The sequence below is a fragment of the Grampus griseus genome (genome assembly GCF_964374135.1).
Source record: "Grampus griseus genome assembly, chromosome: 14".
Taxonomy (NCBI): Eukaryota; Metazoa; Chordata; class Mammalia; order Artiodactyla; family Delphinidae; genus Grampus; species Grampus griseus.
The window spans coordinates 9,821,435-9,845,121 of record NC_139008.1 but is presented as its reverse complement, the minus strand read 5'-3'; the positions used below and the strand labels follow the sequence as shown (position 1 = coordinate 9,845,121).

Here is a 23,687-nt window from a genome sequence, read left to right as displayed (position 1 = left end):
CCTCTCTGTCCCTGCAGCTCTGGGTGGTGCCCCTCCCCCCAGCCCCCTCCCTTGGTCCCATCGTGCAGAGGGGCTGCCCCAGAGAGGGGCTGCGTGATTCAAGTGGGGTTCAATGACATCACGCCTGCGTGATGAGTGATCTGTGGGTACCTGCGTCATCTCCGCGGTGACTGAGAGCCACCCACCCCGGCCAGAGCCACGCTGCGTCTGACCGTTGAGCGGGGCTTATAGACGGAGCGCAACAGAGGCTGAGCGAATAAGTGAGAGTGAGCGAGGACTACTGAGGGGACAAAGGAGACCAGGTGTGGGAGGGCACTCGGGGGTCCCAGGACCCAGAGCGGGAAGGGCTTACAGGTCCATCTGGTCCAGCCCCTGCCGTCTAGCCAACGAGTGGCCACACTTTGCACTTGGCTGAAGCTCTACCACGTGGAGGGCACCCCTGCCCCGGTTACCACCTGCGTCTGCTGCCCACAGTGCAGTGAGCCGACACGTGCTCTGAGCTCGGCTCTGTCCTGGGTGCTGGGGGCACAGAGGGGCCGGTGCTGTCCTGGCTTTCACGGGGACAGATACAGACAAGGCGCATCAAGTGTGCAACATGAAACAGAGAGGAAACCATCAGAGCTTTAAGAGCTGAGTCTTGATGAACAGGTAGGAGTCTGCCCGCAATACGTGCAAAGGGCACGCTGGGCAGGGGGCACGGCACGGGCAAAGGTGAGGAGGCAGGAGACAGGGTGGTGCGTGGGGGACTTGCAGGCACAAGAGGCCAACAGCCGTTTTCCCGGATGGTCGCCACCGCCCCCCCCAAGCGGCCCGCCTCCCACAGGTGAGCCAAGGTCTGGGGCTTTGCCATCAGTCCCGCCCCCTGGAGAATCTGGAAGGGAAATATTGACACAACCACCCCCTACCCAGACAGGAGATGACATTTGCGTTGACGGCGCGTGAAGCCAGCATATGGCTGCCACCGTCATGCTGGGGAACACGAGTGACTGCCACACAATGAGATGCTCAGTGCGCTGCTGGGGCCACACCACGGGCCGCGCCGCCCACTCACCATATCTGCTGTTAAACAGGATCTGCACACACTCCCGGAGCGTGTTGATGTCCTCGGTTTCTTTTATGAAGGCGTCCCACTTCTCTATCAAAACACAGGAGGTACAAGTGAGGGCCCGTCGGAGCAGGGACCCCATGGCTTGGCTGCCTCTTGCCTCTCTGTCCACCCCCACGGCAGTAGATATTGTGCAGGCTCAGCCAGTCCATCCAGTCCATTCTGGGCCTCTCCTGAGTCTTGACCTTGAAAACCTAACCCTCATGCCTTGTGCACCCGGGGTCTCACCCAGCTTTGGCCCTGTTGGAGTCCCTTGAACCCTCAGCCCTGCTGGCCTCTCCCATAAAACCAAAGCCTCTGCTTCAATTTAATATTAATAACTAGAGCGATCATTTGGTTCATTAAAATTATAAAAGGAACATCTTTAATTTATTACGTACTTATCTGTGCTAAGCACTTAATATGTATAATATCCTAGTTAATCCCTCAGGACAATGTGCGGAAATAGATATTATTCCCATTTTGCAGGTGGGAAAACTGAGGCTCAGAGAGGCTGAGTAACTTGCCTGAGATCACCCAGCTAGTATCTGGTGAGATCCTATCTCTGCTTTTTATCTCTTGCCCACCACGGCCTCCCACAATGCCGTTCTGCCTGGACATCCAGGTCCCCTCCCTGCCTGGGATGCAGCTTGTTTGTGGCAGTGGTGGTCTCCATTCTGATCCCAGGAAACTAGGTTTCTTAAAGAACCTTTCACTGAAGGTGAGGCTGAGACCTCCACAAGGTAAAGTTGCTGGAAAGTCTCACTACATCCCTTTTTGGTACAAATGAATCCCAAACCTTCTGGTTCTCTGTTCTGTGTGGTACTTTTAAAATCTGTCTCCATATTTTTTTGACCCTGTTCCTTCATGAGGTGGAGTTTAATTCCTCTCTCTCCCTTGGGTATGAACTGGACCAAGTTCCTGACTTCTAATGGGTAGGATATGGCAGAAGTGACAGTGATTTCTGAGGCTGGGTCATAAAAGACGTGGTTCCTTCCTTACTCTCTCTCACATCACTAGCTCCAAGAAACCAGTCGCCACGTTTTGAGGACACTTACGCAGCCCTGAATAGGTATCCTGCCAACAGCCACATGCGTGAGCTGGAAGTGGATCCTCCAGCCCCAAACGAGCTTTCAGATGATCACAGCCCCAGCTGACATCCTGAGAATTCTGAGCCAGGACCACCCAGCTAAGCTGCTCCCGAATTCTCACCCACAGAAACCGTAAGGTATAAATGCTTGTCATTTTAAGCTACGTTTGGGGGCAATTTGGCACGCAGCAATATGTAACTATTATATATTGGCTTCACTCTGGTTTCACTCACAAGTCCCTTGTGCGGTGCCGTTCCTCCTTTCTCTCACAAAGACCCAGTGGACACACATCCATTTCAGTAATAAGCACCACCCCAGTCCTGGATCCCCACTCTGGTCAGGGTGCTGCCACGGGCACTGTCCTACCTGACTTGTCATGGACGATGGAGAAGAGGATGCGCTTAGAGGCATGGACGTTCTGAATGAGAGGACCGCCAGGCCCAGTGGGCTTCTGTCCTGGACAAGGGAGCGGAAAGGTACAGGTTCCAGGTGGGCCCCAAGAGGGGTTCCCCACATCTGGCCTGAGTGCACGGGCTGGGGCTCTGGGGTAACAGTCTCCCCCACCAGGGAGAACCCAGGACTGAGCCGTGTGATCATGAACTCAAGGCAAGTTCCCTGACCAGAGGCCCGAGACATCCTTTAGCAGAGTGTGCTCCCCGAATGGCAGATCGGGGGGGGCAGGACGTCCCAGGTCACATTTTACAGATGGGGACACTTGTTTCAGGCATGTAAGTCCCATCCCCCTGCTCAGCCCTCATGGCTGTGGTGGGGAGGGGGTGTCCTTTTTTCTCCTTCTCATAATAACAATAACAGTTAAGTATAACTTATAAGCACCTACTCTGTGCCAAGCACTGGACTCGGTGCTCTAATACAGAGGTTCTCAAACTTGAGCACCCATCGGAAACACTTGGTGGACGCGTCAGTTTGCAGGCAGCTGGGGCTCACCCCGCCCCCAAAGTGCCAGATTCAGCAGGGCTGTGGCTGGGCCTGAGAATGTGCATTTCTAACGTGCTCTGTCATTTCATCATGATAACAGCCCAGCGAGACAGGTACTATTGGCATCTCCATTTTACGGATGAGGAAACTGAGGCTCAAAGAGGTAGAGATTTGCCCTGGGACACGTAACCATTAAGTACAGGGGCCAAAATATGGACACAGGTCTTTCTCATGTCCAGCTGTTCCTTTTCTTATGCTTCCAGTACCCCGAATCCACGCTGGGTGGAGGTAGTAGGTGCTCATTAAATGCACGTACCTGATTAGCATGTCTACTCTCTCCCTCCATAGACTCCCCTGGGAGTCCTTTCGGGCATCTCTTGGTCCCAGGCAAGGATACTGTTCACAGATGACTGGGCAGAGGCCCGGGGTCTGACTGAGTCCGAGCTACCACACCTTCTGTCCTGCCCCAGCTCCTTGCTCCGACGTGCCCCCTGCAGCCCTGAGCACCCCGACCCGCCCTGGGAAGCTGCCCCTGCATGAGTGACCTCTGTCCCCCACCCCCCACCCCCCAGACTCGGGAGTCCCAGCAGCAGCTTACCACAGCAGTCTGGGAAGTCTTGGGCAGTGGGGGCCTTGGGCTCAGGCCCGGGCCGGCCGAGGCCCAGGTCACTGGAGGCAAGAGGGCAGGCGGGTGCCTCCTGCTTGAGCTCCCGCGCGGTGCGGTTGGCAAGGGCGGTGCTGTACAGGAAGCTGGCCACGGACGAGGAGGTGGCGGTTGGGGGCAGGTCCTGGGGTGGCCCCTTGGGGGCCTGGCCGTGCAGGCCACAGTCCCGAGACCCCTTGGCTATCAGGGAGATGCCATTCAACTCCACCAGGGCCTTCGAGTCCCGCCCGCCATCCTCGAGCGGCCTGGGTGAAGGAAAGGACACAAGACAGCTTCATCCACCTGTCCCACCAGGGGTATGTCTTCCCCGAGCCCTCCCTCTGCAGAACACGACAGCCCGTGAAGTATGCATGACCAGTCCCCATTTTACAGGTCGGGGTGCAGGCCCGGGTGGGGGTGTGACGTGCCCAGGGCCACACGGCTGGGCCATCCAAGGACCTGGGCCCTGCCCCTTGGCCTCTGTGCCCCCTCTCCACCAATCACATCCTTTCAGCTGCAGCTGATCGTCTCGCACCCCCTAATGCATCGCTCGTGCACTGGCCGGCCGCGGTGCCCGAGCCCTGACGGGCCACGTTCAGCCCTCAGGCTGCTTCCTGGCTGCCCCAGAGATCGGTACCCTCCCCAGCCCAGCCTCCATGACCTCATGGCCCGTCAGTCCCTAATGGAGCCCTCGGCTGGCAACCCAAGCAAGCACCCACGATGTGGCTTCCTGCCTCCTGCTTTTGCACGGGCTGTTCCTGATACCTCGAGTGCTACTGGCGCTATTTCTTCCCCAACCAAGCCTCTCTGCAACACAGAAGTCCCCCGGGGAAGACTTCCGTGACTCCACACCTGGCTCAGAGCATGCTCTGTGACTGAGTTTCTGCCTCACCTCTGCCATCGGACTGGGAGCTCTTACAACCAGGGTCCCCTGTGGGAGTCTGAAGTCCCCTGCCCTCGGGCAGGACAAGCGGCCACGAGCGGCTGAGCCCGCACGGAAGCAGGTCATCGCCCGGCCCGGCCTGGCCCCCGGGGTCCAGTCACCCGGCCCCGGGCCTCTCCCAGGTGGGCTGCCTCACTCACCTCTTGAGCTTGAAGCGGATCCGGTGGCTGTGCTCCAGGATGGCCATGAGGGCCTTGGGGTCGTACTCGGCCGGCCTCCGGAAGGCCAGGCCCTCGGGCAGCCCCTGCACAGCCAGCAGCCCCGGCTCCCGGAGCAGCCTCTCGTAGGGCAGCGGCACCACGCTGGCCCGGCCCAGGGCCTCGCCTGTGGGAGGGGTCGAGGAGGGGGCCTAGTATGAGACGGCAGCCGGGCTGTGGTGAGCACGGGGCGCGCCCCGGAGCTGGGACCATGCTGAGTGACGCCCTGTGGTGCCGGATCCCCGGGAAACAGGACCCCAGAGGCCCCTTCACTGCCAACCTCCCACAGAATAAGCCCCTGCCGGCGGTGAGGGGGGCGGCAGGGGCTGTGGACAGGGGCCTGCGGCCTGCACCTGAGGGCTGGGGCTGCCCCATCGAGGGGGTTCCCTGCTTCCCCCGCCATTCTCCTCTCTGGGCATCTGGGTGGAGGGGAAAGCAGGCCCCAAGGCTGCGAGCAGGGGGTGAGGAGAGAGGGGTGAGGGAGAGAAACCGCAAGAAAACAGCCACAGGAAGGAAGGGAAAAGGAAAGCGAGGGAGAGGAGGGCAGGTAAGGAAGAGAGGAATGGAGAGGAAGCAGAAGAGAGAGGAGAGACAGGATGAGAAGCTGCTGAGAACGCGGGAAGGGGGGAGGGGAGGGAGGGCCGAGCATCTGGGCTCACAGACGTCTGCTGCCTCCCACCTGGAGCCAGAAGGAAGCCCCTCCCCTCATAATCACCTCTGATTCTGCCCGAGGCAGGCAAGGGGGGTCGGGGCAGAGTGGGCAGGGGTGCAGGGGGCTCTGGGCGTGAACCCTGCATCTGGCAAAAGCGTCTGCAGAGGCACAGCCAACCACGCGTGACAAGTCCTCCCGTCCCCGGGGCCAGCATGCCCACCAGGGCCTCCGGGCCCCCTACCCCTCTTGGCCTCCTCCTGACATCTAGACAACGACAGGAGTCCCCCCACCCCACCCCGACCTTTGCTCCACAGAACCAAAGAAAGGAATAAAGCAAATTAGAAATCATGGGGTGGGACCCTTAGGGACGGAAGGGACCCGCATGAGGTCACCCAGGGAGTGTGAAGGTCACCACTGGGCCAGAGACTCTGCAACCTGACACTTCCCAAGGGAGACCAGGCCTGCCTGTCCCCTCCCCTCTTCCACCCCAAAGGTAGTACTTGGCTGGGCAGTTAGCCTTCACTCAGTCATTCAGCAAACACCCTCTGAGAGCCCGCTGTTGCTGGGCTCTGAAGTGCAGGCTAGGAACAGCAGAAAGAGCAGATACAGTCCCTGATCCTGGAGAGCAACTGGGCGAGTGAGGACACAGGGCATAGTGGGTGCCCAGAGGAGGCCTTAACCCAGCTCAGAGCTGGGGGTTTCCTGGAGCTGAGCCTTAGAGAGCAATGCGGCGTCCACCAGACAGAGGAGGGGAAGGTCGGCCCAAAGGTCACAGCAGGTGTGAAATGAAGCCAGAATGAGCGGGAGAATAGGAGGTGGGTCAGCGTGGCTGGAGGGGGCTGGGGACGGGCCGTGGTAGGGTCTGAGGCCACGCCCAGGGTGACAGGGAGCCCGAGCAGGCAGCGGAGGGAAGAGCTTTGTGGTCAGACTTGTGCTTTGGGACCATGCCCTTGGTCACAGGGCAGGTGGGGACAGCAGGGAGCTGGGCTGGTGGCGAGCAGACCAGGGCAAGCCTGGGGCCTCTTCGAGGCACGAGGGAGCAGTGAGCAGCGCCAGGGCAGGGGTGGTAGGGATGGTGGTTCAGGGAACGGGGCTGGGACGGCAGATCCACGCCTGGGATGCAGAACGAGGGAGGGCTGGGGGTGGAGAGAGAAGGAACCCACGCCTTGAGGTTCCGCCCAGGGCCTGTAGTGGGGCAGGAGGGGGCCTCCTCCTCTGGGCAGGGCTGGGGGCTCCCACCCGCCTGGGGGCCCCAAATGGAATGAGGAAGGATCTTACTATAAAGAACATCAAACACCTCCTCTACCATCTTCCGCAGAAGGTACACGTCCGAGCCATGTTCCAGGGCAGACCGTGGGATGTTCCGGCTGCCACCCTCACCCCGAGGCACCTTCTTGGGGTGCTCTGCCTCCGGCTCCTTCCACGGGGGCCCTCCTGTGGGACACAGAGCATGCGGGGCCATGGTGAGTACTCATCACACCACCAGCCCAGTGAGCTGGGACGTCCCTGCCCTGTGCTAAGCCCTGTAGCTGGGCACCCAACACGGAGTGCAAGTCGATGAATGAAGGAAGAATAAGTGGGTGAGTAAGGCCTGCCCCAACCGCCCTGCCTAGGGCCAGGGCTGCTTACCTCAGGGTTCCCAGTGCCCAGCAGAGGGCATTCATCCCTGCTCACCTCTAACTCGCTGTGTGACCTTACGCAAGTCCCTTCCCTCTCTGGGCCTCAGTCTGTGAGCTCTCATGAGAGACCAGGTGGGCTGGCTCAGAACTGGGGTTCAACGAATGTCTGTTCCATCACCTACTTCTTTTTTCTTTTCTTTTTTTAAAAATATTTATTTATTTATTATTTATTTATTTTGGCTGTGCCGGGTCTTAGTTGCAGCACGCAGGCTCTTTAGTTGCGGCATGTGGACTCTTAGTTGCGGCATGCAGACTTCTTAGTTGCGGCATGCACGTGGGATCTAGTTCCCCAAACAAGGGATCGAACCCGGGCCCCCTGCACTGGGAGCATGGAGTCTTAGCCACTGGACCACCAGGGAAGTCCCCCATCACCTATTTCTGAATTAACCAGTTGAGGCCCTAGTTTTCTGCTCTGCCAAATGGGGAGACAATGGGGACCCCACCAGGAAGCTGAGGGTCTGGGAAGAGGCAGGTTCATGCCAGGCTGGGCCAGGGTGGGGGCCTGGGAGTGTCCCTGGATCCCTGGGTTGGGAAGATGCTAGGCACTGCATTGGAAAGGGGATGAGAAGAGGGCTTGGGGGTGCCCCTCCCAGCTTGGAGTGTGCTCTCCTCTGGGACCTGAGAAGCTTGAAATAGACCAGCCAAGTTCCCGGTGCTATAAATAGCAGATCTGCCTGGCTCTGGGAAGCCAGGTGCACCTGCCCCAGGCCCCAGTCTGGCTCTCAGCCTGGCCATCTAGGGCCACAGGACCCTGCCACTGGCCACCCTACACCGGTCCAGCCCCCTGCCCAACCTTGGAGAGGGTACAGGTTTTGAGGGCCGGGTGGGAGAGGGGGCTGGCTGGGGAAGTGGCTGGACCCCAGTAACGATACGCCCCAGCACGGTGTGTGTGTGTGTTGGGGGGGAACAGCCTTCCCAGAAATGGCTGATCCCAGGGTCCAGGCCCAGGCCGGGGTCGGGTGATGGAAATGCTAATAACGGTGCGAAAAACAACAGCTGGTGTTTAGTGAGTGTAAACTAAGTGCCAGGCATTGTTCTGCGTGCTCGCCGTGTATTAATTCGTTTAATCCTCAGATCGACCCAGGACAGGGTAGCACTGTCCTCCCCTTTCACAGGTGAAGAGGCTGAGGTCCAGCAGGCAGCAGCTGGCAGAGCCAGGATGTGGCCCCAGGTGTCTGCCTCTAGGGCCTGCTCTTAACCCCAAGATCTCTGAGTCCCAACTTCTGGGCTAGAATGCCCGCCCAGGCTCTAACCCCATAGGACTTAATCCACCATGAAGGGGAAGCTGACCTGCCTCGGGAGCTCACCGCTAAGCTGGGGCATAGGCGTGGATGGAAGTTTAGGGCACAGGAAGCTGCAAGGGGTGGGGGGCAGTCAGGCATGGGCGCTGGGGCGGAGGGGCACCGATGGGGCCGGGGCGGGAGGGATGTCAGTCTGGAGGCTGGGGAGGCATCTGCCAGGCAGAGGGGAGGAGCGAGGGCCTTCCAGGTGGGGAACAGCAGGGACAAAAGGCAGTGGTGAGCAGGGACACACAGAGCCGGGGAACGCACACTTCAGCACAGTGCAGCCTGGTGAGCACCAGGGATGCTTGGAGGAGAGAGTGCAGAGCCCGGGGCTGCTTATGAGGGGCCCTGACGGCCTAGGTAGCATTGAAGAGGTGGGGGCTTCAGAACGACCCCCCTGCCTCGGGGGTCCCGGCTCACAGCTCTGAGTGCTGGGGCTGGTCTCTTCCGGGAGCGAGCAGGACCCCTTGGCAGGAGTCCCGGGGGTGCCCATGCTGCATCCCTCGTTTTTTTTTTTTTTGGCTGTGCCACGTAGCATGTGGGATCTTAGTTCCCTAGCCAGGGCTTGAACCCGCGTCCCCTGCATTGGAAGCGTGGAGTCTTAATCACCGGACCTCCAGGGAAGTCCCTGCATCCCCCGTTTTGAAGGGTTGCAGCCGAAAGAGCAAACTCCACCTCCATCACTCGTCAGCTGTGTGTTCCCTATGGTTACACTCAATGCATCTCATTTTCTCATTTGTAAACCGGTGATGACTGTTTCCCGAGCCTGCTGGGAACAGTAAACAGCCCCAGCACGTGGCCCAGCCCGTGGCTCTATTTATCACATCATCCCTAACTGCTCCCGTTTCTAGAGCATTTCCTACGTGCTGGACAAGTCCTCAGTCACTTCATCCCCACGGGCCACCAGGAGGCGGCTCCGAGATTCTGCTACTGTAACAGGGTCAGCGCCAGCCTCTGACGTCAGGATAAGCGAGTTCGTGCTCAAAGGGTGTCGCCCACAACAGGCGCTAAGTATTAGCTGAGCACGTGCGCTGGGTCCCTGCCTCAGGGCCGCACAGGAACTGGGCCACAGTGTCCCCTTCTGTCCACGAGCACAGGAGGCAGCTAGGTCTGGCCTGCCCGGAGTCTCTATCGGCCGAGGGGCTGCTGTGTGACTCCAACGAAAACGGTGGCCGCCCCTGACGACGCCACATTGGGAAGCTTGCGGCAGCCCCTCCTGCCCAGTGCCTCCTCCCACACAGGGCCACCCGGTGTTGCTCCTCCCCTCGGGGACAGCGGGGACTGGCCCTCTGGAGCCCCGGGTACTCACGGCAGAACCTGAGGAAGTCTGACTGCAGCTCTTTGCGGGCGTTCAGGAACATCCTCCCCTTGTCGGTGCCGACCACGAAGGCGCTCTCATCGTGCACAGCGACACAGGCCACTTCTGCGTTCAGCTTGGAGAGCGCTGAGCACTGCCGGGGGAGCAGGGGTGTGAGCCGGGGGGAGGACCCCCCACTCCGGACACCCCCAGTACCAGCTTTGTGTGAGCCGGGGGAAGGACCCCCTACTCCGGACACCCCCAGTGCCAGCTGTGGGGGGTGCGAGGTGAGCTCCCAGCTGCCCGAGAGCCCACCAGCAGCTCCAGGGAGAGGTCACCGTCCCGACGTTCTGGGTCTTAGACTGCAGTGGGAATGAACGAACGACACCCCCAGAGCTTGGCCAAGGTCAGGGGAAGAAGACAAGGTTACAGGGGCTGGAGGAGGACGCGGCCTGTGCCCCTTCCTCCTCCTTGCTCTGGGGTGGGCTTCCTGCCTCGGGCCTGGCCCCAGCCTCACGGATGATCCTGTCCTGGGCTCTCCAAGTCCTGGATGAGGAGGTGGGAGGGGTCCCAGGAGAACCAAGGCACAGACAGATCCAGGCTTCAGTCCTGCATCGGCCTCTTCCTGCAGGTCACGCCCTTCTCTGGGCCCCAATTTTCAAATGTGCAGAATGCGGACAAGCGGCCCAGCTCCCAGAGTTGTGATGGGCTTGTTGTGGGGGTTCAATGGGGCCCGGTTGGTGGGAAAAAGTCTCTAAACCGGGGCATCCCGTGTGGGTATGAGGCAAAGAGGTTCTTTTTGCAGCCCCAGAGTTGAGACTGGCAGGCCTACTGCACAGGAAGCCCTAACACAGGGGGCCCTGCGACCGAGACCGCCAGCATCTCAGGCCTACTTCACTGGGAAAACCCTGCCTGCAAAGCTCGTGGCATACGGTCGGTGCCTGATAAATGCTGGCTTTTATCTGAGTTAGCGCTCTGCGGACAGTCGGGAAGCCTGGCTTCTAATCGCAGTTCCACTGCTGTGTGATCTAGGACAGGTTCTACAACCTCTCTGAGCCGTGATCATGCCTTTAGTGCCAGCTCCGGCTTGCAGTCGCTCCGGTGAGGAAGCTGGGGACATCTCAGGGCCAGCAGGACTGTCCCCTGGGAGCTCCTGGGGGCAGGGATGGTGTTCATTTCCGCCTCTCTAAGATGAAAACCAAACCCCACTGCTCCCTTGCCTTGTGGCAACACTGTATAACAAAGACGATAAACGGATTCAACCGTTTCCAAGGAGTGGCCAGCAGAGCTGGAGGAGAGCCTTCCCTGCGCTGCATGGTCACTTCTCAGCTGAGGAAGCTGAGGCCACAGCAGGGAGTAGACTCACCCAAAGGCACAGAGAATGGGGGTCAGGAGGAAATGTCTGGAAAAGGGTCTGAGGCTGGGCGGGAGGAGGTGACGAACGGACAGCACTTTGGCCCCAGTCTTCCTGCAGGCCGCCTGAGAACCTGGCCCCAGGCCCGCTGGGTGCCGGCGTTAAGTCACTGCCAAGTAAGTGCCGCTGTCACCCACGAGGTCCCTTAGGAAACCTGTAAAGGCCTTGTCGCAGGGCGGGGGGAGCTTGTCTTGTTCATGCCACCAGGACAGCTACAGGGTCACTGGCTCCTCCAAGGACCCTCTGAAAGACCCTCTAGACCAGCACTGGACCCTGGAATTTCTGCAATGATGAAAATGTTCTATTTCTACACTGTCTGATACCACAGCCACTAGCCACGTGTGGCCACCGAACTCTTGAAATGAAGCTAGTGTGATGGAGTAACTGAATTGTTTAATTTTCACAAATTACAATTTAAATATCGACTGTCACATGTGGCTAGTGGCTGTGGCATTGGCCGTCGCTGCCTGTGTCAACTGTACCTCCACCACCACACCAAGCTGACACTGCTACCGGCACAGGGCTGAGCTCCTGGGGCCCCCCCTCCTCATGAAGGCCACTCTGTACAGGGGAGGGGTCAAACCCAGCTGGTCTTCCCAGGGGTGTCTACCACCTCTGCCCCAAATACCACCTAAGCAGCCCTTGAGCTGCCTGCAGCTGGAATAGCCTGGAGGGAGGCCCTTTGTCCTTGGGAAACTGTAGACTTTGCCCCGGGAGCCCACTTTAAAAACTGATCATGCTGTGTGACATCAGGCAAAGTACTGCCCTCTCTGAAGTTCAACTTCACTGAACCAAAATGCAGGGGGTGCAGCTACCTGATGCCAGACAGAATTTTTTTTTTTTTTTTTTAAGACACCTGCCCACCCTCTATCACCGAACTTGCCCCAGGAAAAGTCTACAGGAAAATGACGTTATTATTTTCTCTCTCCCTCTCTTTTTTGTTTTTTTGGCTGAGCCGTGCAGCTCATGGGATTTTAGTTCCCCTACTGGGGATCAAACTCGGGCCCTTGGCAGTGAAAGCTCTGAGTCCTAACCGCTAGACCGCCAGGGAATTCCCTGTTATTTTCTCATTTGGGATAAACTGCTATAGGTTTAGGTACGGAGGCAAGGGTGCCAGAGGAGTGATGCAGTTACAGCCCTGGCTTTAACAACAGGGGTGACAGCTTTCTAATGAATCACTGACGCATTACCCTCCAGGTGACCTGCTGGGAGGCAGACTTGTGACCATCCCAGGGACGGGACGTCAACTGTAAGAGGTGACGAAACGAAGACAGGGTGAGGGGGCGAGGGGGCGAGGGCTGGAGTCCCACACACTTGACCTCACTTAAGCCTCCCACCCCCGGCGTCGGCAGACGGGCCTCGTAGCAGACGGGGACTCTGAGGCTCAGGCCGGCGAGGGCTCCTGTGAGCAGCAGAGCTTACGAAGGCTGGCTGCCCCGCTCCTCCCGGGACGGGCAGGGGCCCTCACCATGGAATCTAAGGCAGACACGAGGCTCGTGATGATCTCGTCTTTGCGGGCGATGGCGGAGTTCCAGCGGTCAGGCCCACAGCCGTTTGTGGGGACGTCGCAGCGCTTTCCCAGCAAGGCCATGGTCGCCTGGATGGAGGAAGGGAAGAGGCGGAGGTGGCCGTGGGCCATAGGGCGTGGCATGCCACCACTAACCCGCCAGGCCCCCGGGATCCCCAAGGCCACCTCGACTTCCCGGGTGGGACAAATCAAGAGCTGGCCTTTTCTTCACCTAAGGGTCTTACATGCATGATGGGGTTTGAGCTCTGACAGGCCTGGACACACAGCACCTGCACACAGGTGTGGGAACAGACAGCAGGATAACGGAGGCGGGTGCCTCAGGGCACGTCTCCCGAGTCTGCACCCCCACAGCCAAAGCCACAAGCAGTGTGCCCGGCAGGCCCTAAACGCCAACTCTCCCCACGCACACCCTTCTGGCCATGGCCCTCCCTTGCCCACACACCCTCCATAGCTCCCTGCTGCCCACATTAGCTCCTGACTCCTCAGCTTGGTATTCAAGGGTCTAGACTCTTGTCCCTCGCCTCAACTCCTCCTTATACCCCATGCTCTAGGCACTCTAAGTGTCACCATCCTCCAAACATATGGACATCCTTCACGGCTCCTCAGCTGTCACCAGTTCTGTTCTCCCTGAGTGCCCTCCCTGGCCCCTTTGGCATCTACTGACTGCCCCCTTAGCTTTTTTTTTTTTTTTTTTTTTTTGCGGTACGCGGGCCTCTCACTGTCGTGGCCTCTCCTGTTGCGGAGCACAGGCTCCGGACGCGCAGGCTCAGCGGCCATGGCTCACGGGCCCAGCCGCTCCGCAGCATGTGGGATCTTCCCGGACCGGGGCATGAACCCACGTCCCCTGCATCGGCAGGCAGACTCTCAACCACTGTGCCACCAGGGAAGCCCTGCCCCCTTAGCTTTTAATTGTCACCTCTGCTGGGAAGGTGCCCCGGATTGCCCCACCTCCTGCCCCTTCCTGCCCAGGCTGGTCAGGTGTCCCTGGCCTCCCACCTGTCCCCAAGCCCCCCATCACAGCTGTGTATCAAGTCACATGCTCCCCGGGGGAAGGCCGCCACCCCAAGGCCGTGGAATTTCGGTCTACTTCCTGGCTTCCAGGACTGAATCTCAGAGGTGCAGAGAGATGCCACGGGGCAGAGGCCCCTTCACCTCAGGTGGGGTTTCCCCAACATAGGACGTTGCCGCTCGTCATGAGGTTCCCGGAAGACAGAGCTGTATCCTCCCCCCTTGCTGAGGCGCCCTCAGATCAGGGCATCATATCGGGGCTACAGCAGGCAGGGAACAAGTCTGCTGGCCCTGTATTACCCAGCCGGGCCTGGGCCCCACTAGATACAAAGGTCAGCCTCCCTCGGTCCCCGATCCATCCTGCCCCTCCCTTTCCTGACCCAGGAATCAGGTCCAGGGGGCCCACCCACAGGATGCCCCAGTGCCAGCATCTTCCTATGGGGCAGCTGTCCCCTCGCCAATCCAAGCAAAGGAGAAGGTAGAGGGCAGAGGCAGGAACGCTCAGTTTCCCTCCCCGGGCTCAGACCTTCTAGTACTCTGTGCAAGGGCCCCAGGTGGCCAGTTCAGGGGTGGGATCAGGGAACAGAGCTGCAGGCATCGGAGGGAGCCTGTGAGTCCTGCCCTCTCTGCTTCTTGGGGGTAAAGGAGTCTGTGCATGTAACTGGGGTTGGGGGTCGGAGGTCCTGGGTAGGTGATGGCTGGGCCTGGCACCTAATATAGTGCCAAGTCCATAGTGTCTTCTGCCCCCTGGACTGTAAGCTCTATGAGGTCAGGGACTGGTCTGCCAATCACTGCTGCACCCCCAGCGTCCAGCTCAGTGTAGTCCAAACCACAGACTGTAGCCTTTTAGTGGGTTGTAAAATCGATGACACGGAACAGCAATTAGAGCACGTCACACATAACAAGGTGAGATGCATCCAATGACGGAAACGGAAACATTCAAAGGAATTAGGGATGCAGCAGAGCTTGGCTCTGGACTCCGTCCTGGCCCAAGTTGGCTACTTGGCTGTAGATAAATACTGATTTTAATAACAGGCCAGGGACTTCCCTGGTGGCGCAGGGGTTAAGAATCTGCCTGCCAATGCAGGGGACACGAGTTCGAGCCCTGGTCTGGGAAGATCCCCCATGCCGTGGAGCAACTAAGCCCGCGAGCCACAACTACTGAGCCCGTGTGCTGCAGCTACTGAAGCCCGCGCGCCTAGAGCCCATGCTCCGCAATAAGAGAAGCCACCGCAACGAGAAGCCTGCGCACCGCAACGGAGAGTAGCCCCCGCTCGCTGCAACTAGAGAAAAGCCGGCGCGCAGCAACGAAGACCCAACACAGCCAAAAATAAATAAAATAAATTAAAACAAAACAAAACAAACAAAAACAAAATAACTGGCCAGGTCAGCAGTTGGCCAAAATGTGTATGGGTTCACTTCAAAATGTTTATAAAATGTATTTCTCCTCCTAGGTTGCCTTATTTATTTATTTTTGGCCGTGCTGCGCTCATGTGGGATCTTAGTTCCCCGACCAGGGATCCGAACCTGTGATCTCTGCACTGGAAGCGTGGAGCCCTAACCACTGGACCACCAGGGAAGTCCCAGTTGCCTTATTTTTAATAAAAGCTCGAAACCCACGTTATTAGGGATGCTGAGGGTATGACAGGCCCCGATGGGACCTGCTAATGGACCAAGCAGCAGCCAGGGGCCTTCTGTGGCACGAAGCCCAATCGCAGGTCTGTTGCACGACCAGCTGAGAGGTTTGCCTGCCTGGGGCGCGTGAAGTCTTGCCTCCTCCCCTCAGCCGCCCCCTGCCCCCCAGTCCCTTGAGCCACTTCCAGAAAGGCCTCAGGCTGCCAGCCTCCCAGCTGCTGGAGCCCAAATCGAATCAGGGCAAAGCAGGAGGCACCAGACAGCGCGCCAGCCCTGGCCTCCGGTCGCCCCAGACGGCTGCTGGCTCCTTCCGGCAAAGGTCCTAATCCATTTAGAAAGGAGCCAGGGACTCAGGGACGGAGGAGGAGGGGGCCGGGCTGTGGGCCATCCCCTGATTTCTAGTCCGTCTGGGCTCCCGGGACGCTCTGTCTGGAGCCGGAGCCCAAGGAGGCCGAGCCCTAGGCAGCTGGGTGCGTTTGGGCAGGAGGGCAGAAGATCCTCCCGGGCCTTGGAGCGAGGGGCAGGCTCCCGTGGCTGGAGCGGCTGTGGGTGGAACAGGGGGACCAGAGCGCTGGGCTGGGAGCCACGAGCCGTGAATCACGCACACAGTGAGACCCAGGCCTGAGGCTGCCAGGACCACATTGGACCAACCACCTAACCCCCCCGTTTTCTCATTTGTAAGGTGGGGCTACTTCTAATCTGAAAACGAGGGAGAAGACAACCACCCAATGAAACCAACAAATGACAGAACAGAGCGCGAAGTATGCTAGTTAACCAGGAGGCAAGCGCCCAAAAAACGAACAGGACAAAGTCCCCAGGGGGAGTGGATGGCAAGAACAGAGGCCACTGCCTGAGCCGTCACACACGCCACACACCAGCAAGCGAGGACAAGGGGCCGGGCGAGGCTGGAGGCAGCTAAGGGCTGCTCTGTGTCACCTGAGAGAGGATATCAGAAGTGACATCCTGGGTGATGGGTGGCTGGCTCCTGACCTGAGGCACAAGTGGCCAGGAAGCCCTCAGTGACAAGGGACTTCCACCCACCCCTGGGTTCCTGGGGGGGTAAGGCCTACGAGGGCCGAGAGGCAGCAGGGGGCTGTGAGCATCCCTCCCCAAACCCTTCTCCCAGGGCTGCCAAGGGCCACACACCTGGCTTCCGCCCCACCTCCCGGCCACGTCCCTCCTGGCACTGACCGCTGACCGCTGGAGGGTCCTGGGCCCTCTTCTCATCCCCGTCCAACTCCCTCCCTCGCTGCGAGGCAATCTCGCGGCTTACATGTCACCTGTATGCTGGGGACTCTCCACTTCTCTCTCCCCTCCCCCGTCTCCTGAGATGCTACCTCCTCCCCGTCTCCTGTGCAACGTCTAACAAGCAACCCAAACGGAACACGGCCCGCGTTTCCCGCTCAGATCCGCTCCTCTCCTGCCATCAGCTCAGATGCAGGCTGACACTGAGGCCTCATCCCCGGCTCTCTCCTGCCACGTCCCTGAAACAATCCAGGGAGAGTCCTGCGAGCTCGGCTCCAGGATGCACCCAGGTCTGCCCACTTCTCGCCGCCTCCCCATCCAGGCCACCATCCTCGCTCACCCACGTGGGGACAGTGGCTCCCCACTGTAGCCTCCCTGCCCTCCTCCTGCCCCCACGGTCCCCCTGCAAGCAGCTGCCACACCAGTCTCACGCCGCTCTCCCGCTAAGAAGCTTCCAGGGGGTTCCCACCGCGGGCAGAATGTCACCTCCCCACGCTGCAGGCCGTGTGACCTGGGCCTGTCTGCCCTCCCCGCTCTGTGCTGGTTCCAGCACCGCCCTCCTTCTGTCCCCAAAACACACCGTGTGCTCCCTTCTGGGGCCTCGGACTCGCGGCTCCTCCCGCCCGGAAGGTTCTGCCCGGTCCCCGTCTCCTCCCGCTGCCCCCTTCGCTCCATCAGGCCTCCCCACAACCACCAGGTCCTCTGCGCCTTCCCTGACCCAGCAGCCAGGCGGCAGCCCCCACCCCTTCGTTTATTTCCTTCATAACATCCGAAGTGACCTGTTCACGTGCGTCCTGCCAGATTTCCCCACCTGGAACGTGGCCCCGGGAGACCAGAGGCTGTCAGGTTTACCAAACCTTCACTGCCTTGAGCACCTGCCTGGGATTTCAGGGACACTCAACAAATATTCGGGGAAACGGGGACTTCCCTGGCCGTCCAGTGATTAGGACTCCGAGCTTCCACTGCACGGGGCATGGGTTCGATCCCTGGTCACGGAACTAAGATTGGGGAGCTAAGATCCTGCGTGCCGCGTGGAGTGGCCCAAAACAAAAATATCTGGGGAACTGACAAGTGTGATGGTCAGCCACTTTGGGTGGGAGCCAGGATGTTTGCAAGCTATAAGCAGGGTGGTCTGACAACAATAAAAAGGTAACATGGGGGACTGCAACTTTGGATGTATTTGGATCACGAAGGAGGAACAGTCCAGGAACTGAAAATGAGGGAGGCTGCTGGGTCAGACAGGTGTCCTGCACAGGTGCTCCTCCAAGCGTGGTCCCAAGGACCTGCAGCATCAGCACCGCCTCGACGCTTGTCACAATGTGAGCCGCCTTCCTTGCTATATCATCACTCCGTCACAGACGGTAGTGGGCATGGGCTCGTCCATCTGTCCCTCTGTCACCAAGCCCGGTCCTCTCCCGTCAACATGCTCCATGAGGACTGTACCCCTCACACCTGCCAGGACGCGGGGAGCAGGAAGACCAGCCGATCGAATCCACAGCTGATGCTCAGCCAGGCTGAACAACTCGCCCTGGTTTGCCCGGGACCTTCCTGCGTTTAGCACAGAAACCCCTTAGTCCCAGGCAAAGCAGGATGGCTGGTCTCCCCATGACACAGGGACCAGCAGAGCCGGGAGCCCAAAGGCCCCTCTCGGCCACTGAGGACAAGGACAGACACCAATAAGGAAGGCAAACCATGGACATTAGGTCCTGCCTTTGGGTCCAAAATATCCAATTTCAGTTAGAGATGAGAGACAGGCTTGGGGGCTCCTCAGGGGAGGGGACAAAGGGGGAGGGTCTGCCAGAGGAGAAGGCAGGGCTGTTTCATCCAGGAGATCACAGGAGGGGAGGAAGCCATGCTCTTGATGTGTTTGAAGGTCACACAGGGACCAGAGGGGACAACCTTGTTTTATAAAGCCCCAAAAGGCAGAGCTGGGGCAGGTGGAGGGAAGATCTGGGTCCCCGGTCTGCAGGGACACTGCTGTGTGACACCTGCCCCATCACCCGGCTTTGCCCATGTGTGAGTGAGGCAGGCAGGTGGCCCAGCTGCCGCCAACACCTGCCGGTCCAGCTCCCAGCTTCCTGGGGCCCTCCCCCTAGAAGCCCTGAGGTGACAAGTCTACCTCAGGCCCCGGACGCTGTATTTTTCAGCCCCGGGAGATTCTGACACGCAGTCAGCTACAGGGCCTGGATGATCTCTGGGGATGTTTCCAAGCAGCTCAGTTTTTCTGCCCGCCGCCTGCCTCCTACACTCGTCCAGGATTCCTGGCCCAGACAGTGGCAGCTTTGCTGGCCACCGAGAGGTAGAGGCCTTCCCGGTCCCTGAGCCAAAGATTAGCTGAGTGCTGTGTCCATGGCTGAGTCACTGCTGCCCCAACTCAAGGCAGACTTGCCCCCGGGAGGGAGGCCCCCGTGGCAGTCAGGCCCAGAAAGGCCACTCCCCCGGGCCCTGGGAGAGGGTGAGGAGACAGCACTTGGGCTGGGGTTTCCAATCCTAAACAACCCGCACTGGGCCACTAAGAGGCTAAGGGGGGACTGTCCTTGAACTTGTCCTTACTGCTGTCCATGGCCTGGGCATGGCCTTGGGAAGACAGGTGCTCACTCTGGAGGGAACCTGACCTCCCCCAGTGACAGGGGGCCCCGCAGGAGAAGTGGATGGGGCTGATGAGGGGGGAGGGGAGAAGGGTGTGTAGGCAAAAAATCAGGGCTGCAGATAAACGTTCCAGCTCAACCCATAAAAAAAAACCCTTTCCCCACCCACCATCCTAGACGCCCCCTTCATCCAGGGGTTCAGCACCCCCCACGCCCCTTCCCTCCTTGCCCTGCTTCCCCTGCCAGCTCCCTCTTCCTCTCCCTGGCTGAAGAGCCACTCTCTTGTCCCCCTCCCCTGGGAGTGCCTGTTTCCGAGCACGCTGACACCTGTGACCTCCACCCCTGGAGGGCAGCAGGATGGAGGGAACTGGGCCCATTTCAAGGGTGAAAAAACCAAGTCCCAGAGGCAGCACAGTTTTGCTCCAAGTGAGTGATGAAGCCAGGATGAGATCAGGGACATCTGACACTCACGGTCCGTTCTCTTTTTGCTCCTCCTTGGCGCAGGACTCTTAATTCAGAGGAACGGGGCTAAGGGTGGAACCCCAGGCACGGTGACAGGACAGCCAGGTGGCTGATGAGACCGGTGGGTTGGCCCCACTCCTGGCTGGAGCCGGGCAGACGGGAACCAGGGCAGGGCTTGTGCACAGGACCGCAGGAGCCCAGGCGCTGGTCCTTCACACCGTGAGCCCAGGGACTCGGGGCCGCACGCAGAGGACACGCAAAGTGGGCCAGAGCCAGAACAGCAGGTGCCCAGGGGAGGGAGGGAAGAAGCCGAAGCACTGCTCCCCAGGTGCCCAGGGCTGGTTAGGCCCCGACGCACGGTTAATTCTCACAACCACCCTCATTTCACAGAGAAGGATTTCGAGTTTCAAGCGTCCCAAAGCCAGGATGTGGCAAAGCCGGGACCCGAGTCCAGATCGCACCGACTAATCCCGGTTCCTTCCACCCCACGACGCAGCCTTCAACTCACTTCCCTCTGGAGCAGCGACAGATCGGGGGGCTCAGCCCGGCTGGCAGAGAAGGGGGCCCACCCTGCACCCTGCTTCCCTGCCCGTGGGACCCCAGGGCAGGCACAGGTAAGGAGACTCCTGGCAGGAGGGTATATTTCTCCTTCCTGGGCCTGCAGGAAGCGAGCCTGTCCCCAGAGCCCAGGGCCACCTTTGACAGGTTCCTTCCCTGGACAGTGGCCCAACTGGGAATCCCACGTCCCTCAAGTCTCCACCGAGGTTGAAGAGTACTTGTTGAAAGAGGCAGAAGTGTGAGTGAGCATTCATGTGTCAGCATGGGGACGGGTAAAAAAAAGAGACAGTGCGTGTATGACACACACAGAACAAGAGAAGCCACCAGTCAGAGTGAGACCGAGAGGCCTGGCCTCACCAGGCTGGGGAGGGTCACTTGTCCCTGCTGGCTTGGGGGTGAACCGAGAAACAAACGCCACTCGCCCTCCTGCAAGCAGCCTATCTAGGGGGTGGCGAGCAACGGGCTACCCACGGGCCGGGCCTGCAGCAGCCCAGGCCCTCCTCCCACGTGCCGGCGCGTCCGGGTCCCCCAGTATCAGGAGCACACGTGTTGGGCGCCCCTCCTTCCTTTCCACACACATTTGTTGAACCCCGAGGGCTACACTGGGTGCTCATCAGACACCCAGCAAGGCCCCACTGGGACAGAACAGCGAGCACACCTCCACCTGGCCATCAGTTGGGTCAAAGTCCCAAGGCAATGTGCTCTGGGGGGGTGGGGCGGGCAGCCTACAACAACTCAGCAGAAGCTGGAGGTCTGGCCACCTGTGGGGAGGCCCCAGGGGAGATGCTTCCCGGGCCTCCTTTCACCCCAATTTGTTTACTTAACACCTCCTGGAAATGACTCAGACAGCCGTGCCTGCCCTCCTAGAGCTCACAGGACCAGTCCACAAAAAATTACAGGACCAGGGACTTCCCTGGTGGTGCAATGGTTAAGAATCTGCCTGCCAATGCAGGGGACACGGGTTCGAGCCCTGGTCTGGGAAGATTCCACATGCCGCGGAGCAACTAAGCCTGTGCGCCACAACTACTGAGCCTGCGCTCTAGAGCCCACGAGCCACAACTACTGAAGCCCGCGCGCCTAGAGCCCGTGCTCCACAGCAAGAGAAGCCACCGCGATGAGACACCTGCACACTGCAATGAAGAGTAGCCCCGGCTCGCCACAACTAGAGAAAGCCCGCACGCAGCAACGAAGACCCAATGCTGCCAAAAATAAATAAGTTAATTAAAAAAATTACAGAACCATGAAATGAGAATAAGAGGAGAAGCTCACCCAGGCAACAAGGCTTGATATGGGGGAAAAGGGCTCCCTCCCTTTATTTGTTTATCAAATATTTATTTATTTATTTGGCTGTGCCAGGTCTTAATTGTGGCATGCGGGATCTTTAGTTGCAGCATGTGGGATCTAGTTCCCTGACCAGGGATCGAACCCGGGCCCCCTGCATTGGGAGTGCGGAGTCTTAACTGCTGGACCACAAGGGAAGTCCCCACCCCCTTTTATTTAAACAATTTCTGTTTATTTAGCTTTGGAGGAGTCAGGGTTTCCAAACAAGGTTTTCCTGAGTTGATGATTGTTGAGAAGGGTTTTGAAGGGTGAATAGGAGTTCTCTGAGAACACAAATGTGTTGTGTTCTCAGACAGTATTCGCATTTCTGTGGAGAGAGGCATAGGCAAGAAGCATGGCTTGGAGATACATAACATTCACTCTATGGGTAAGGGGAAGTGTTTGGTTGTACTCACTAAGTGTCAACACTAAAATGGGAGTGGCTGCTCAGTGACCTCTGCTGGAATGGGGCAAGGGGGGAGAGAATGTACCTGGCAAACACATCTCTGACCCACAGGTGAGTGTGAGCACTAGCAACCCAACACATACTTACCCACATCACAGGTGCACACGCAAGTATGCTGATGCAAGTCCTGCTGGGGCTCCCCCCACAGGGAGACAGTCAGAGAGAAGGCACCAACCCAAGCCCAGGCCCAGCACTGCCACACACACAGATGAACAGGACACAAACCTTGCCCTCGGGGGTCACCGTCCTGTCCAAAGTCACTGCTATACCAGGAGATGACCTGATCCCTGATCCCAGCCTTGCTGCCCTCCCTCTGGTGCCCAACACACCAGCCTACAGGCCCCGGGACATGCCTGACCTCTGGCTTCTGGGCCGTAGCACCCCTGTGCCCTTCAGAAGAGACACCCTTCCCTTTGCCTGGCTCACTCTTTGCTGTGGTCAGGCATGTCCTGACCCTCCAGGCTGGCCTGCTGCCCCTCGTCTGGGCACCCACAGCTCCTTCTTCCCTCCAACCCTGCAACTCTCCTTCAGTTAGGATGCAGAGGCGTCTGGGCCCCCATGAGACCACCAGTTCCTGTGTACCCCCAGGCCTGCTGTGTACCAGCCTGGTACACAAAGGCCTGGAAAGGTGTCTGATGGGAGGGGCTGTTTCTGCAGGTTTGAAAGAATCAAGAGACGTGAACAAGGTGGGTGGGGAGGAAGGGGGCACTCTGGACAGGAGGTGGCATGGGCAAAGACCCTGAGTCACTAGCAAGCACGATGTGGCTCAGGGTCGTCAGTGAGGTTGGGAGGGCGGATGGCTGAAGCACTTTCAACACAGACCACAGTCAGGTTCTGGGACTGTCTAGTAGGAATCCCACCCTTGACCTCAGAGCCTGGGACTGCACTTCAGAGGTCCTGCTCCAGCCCTGGTCCGAGGGGCAAGCAGCCTACAAGCCTAAGAGGCACCCCGCCACGAGCCCGCATCTGCCCCAGACCACCTTCTGGGCACTCAGGCCCCTGGAATCCACTGGGCAAGCAATTCCCCGACCTGGACCCCCAGGGGGCCTCTCCTCTGGTGTGTCCACCCAAGGTGGCTTTAAACATGATGGCAAATTCTTTGACACTTCTCCCATCCAATGGTGACATCCAATTCCCATCCTCTTGAACATGGGCCTTAATCACTCACTTTTTTAAATTAATTAATTAATTAATCTGGCTGCACTGGGTCTTAGCTGTGGCTCGCGGGGGTCTTCATTGCCATGTGCGGGATCTTTAGTTGCGACGTGCAGGATCTTTAGTTGCGGCACACAGGATCTAGTTCCCTGACCAGGGATGGAACCCGGGCCCCCTGCACTGGGAGCAAGGAGTCTTAACTGCTGGACCACCGGGGACGTCCCTTAATCACTCACTTCTAACCAACAGATGTTCTGGAGATGCCACCCTGACCTCCAAGGCCAGGTCCCAAAGGGCGCTTGGTTTCTCCTGGCATCTTGCTCTCTTGGAGACACTGAACATCGGAGCTCTGGGTCAACATATAAGCAGTCTGGCTGTCCTGAAGCCACTGTGCTGGACAGGTTGAGTGGATCTAGAGATGCCTGAGGAGCCCCAGCTCTTTCCCAGGCCAGGCACCAGCCTTGTGAGTAAGGAAGTCTTTGAGACAACCCTGACCCCAGCCA

The 23,687-nt window shown here is 59.0% G+C and overlaps 1 protein-coding gene across 1 annotated transcript in view; it reads right to left on the bottom strand.

Moving 5' to 3' along the window:
- The window catches only part of GTF2IRD1 (GTF2I repeat domain containing 1), a 111,608-nt gene that overhangs the window by 64,356 nt on the left and 23,565 nt on the right, over positions 1 to 23,687 (bottom strand). Inside the window, exons 2-8 of the mRNA XM_082670524.1 lie at positions 12,688 to 12,816; positions 9,818 to 9,959; positions 6,825 to 6,980; positions 4,838 to 5,021; positions 3,710 to 4,020; positions 2,542 to 2,631; positions 1,052 to 1,135 (exon numbers count right to left, since the gene is read on the bottom strand). Of these exons, the coding sequence (XP_082526650.1) occupies positions 1,052 to 1,135; positions 2,542 to 2,631; positions 3,710 to 4,020; positions 4,838 to 5,021; positions 6,825 to 6,980; positions 9,818 to 9,959; positions 12,688 to 12,810 (1,090 nt within the window). The 5' untranslated portion in view covers positions 12,811 to 12,816. The remainder of the gene's footprint in view (positions 1 to 1,051; positions 1,136 to 2,541; positions 2,632 to 3,709; positions 4,021 to 4,837; positions 5,022 to 6,824; positions 6,981 to 9,817; positions 9,960 to 12,687; positions 12,817 to 23,687) is intronic.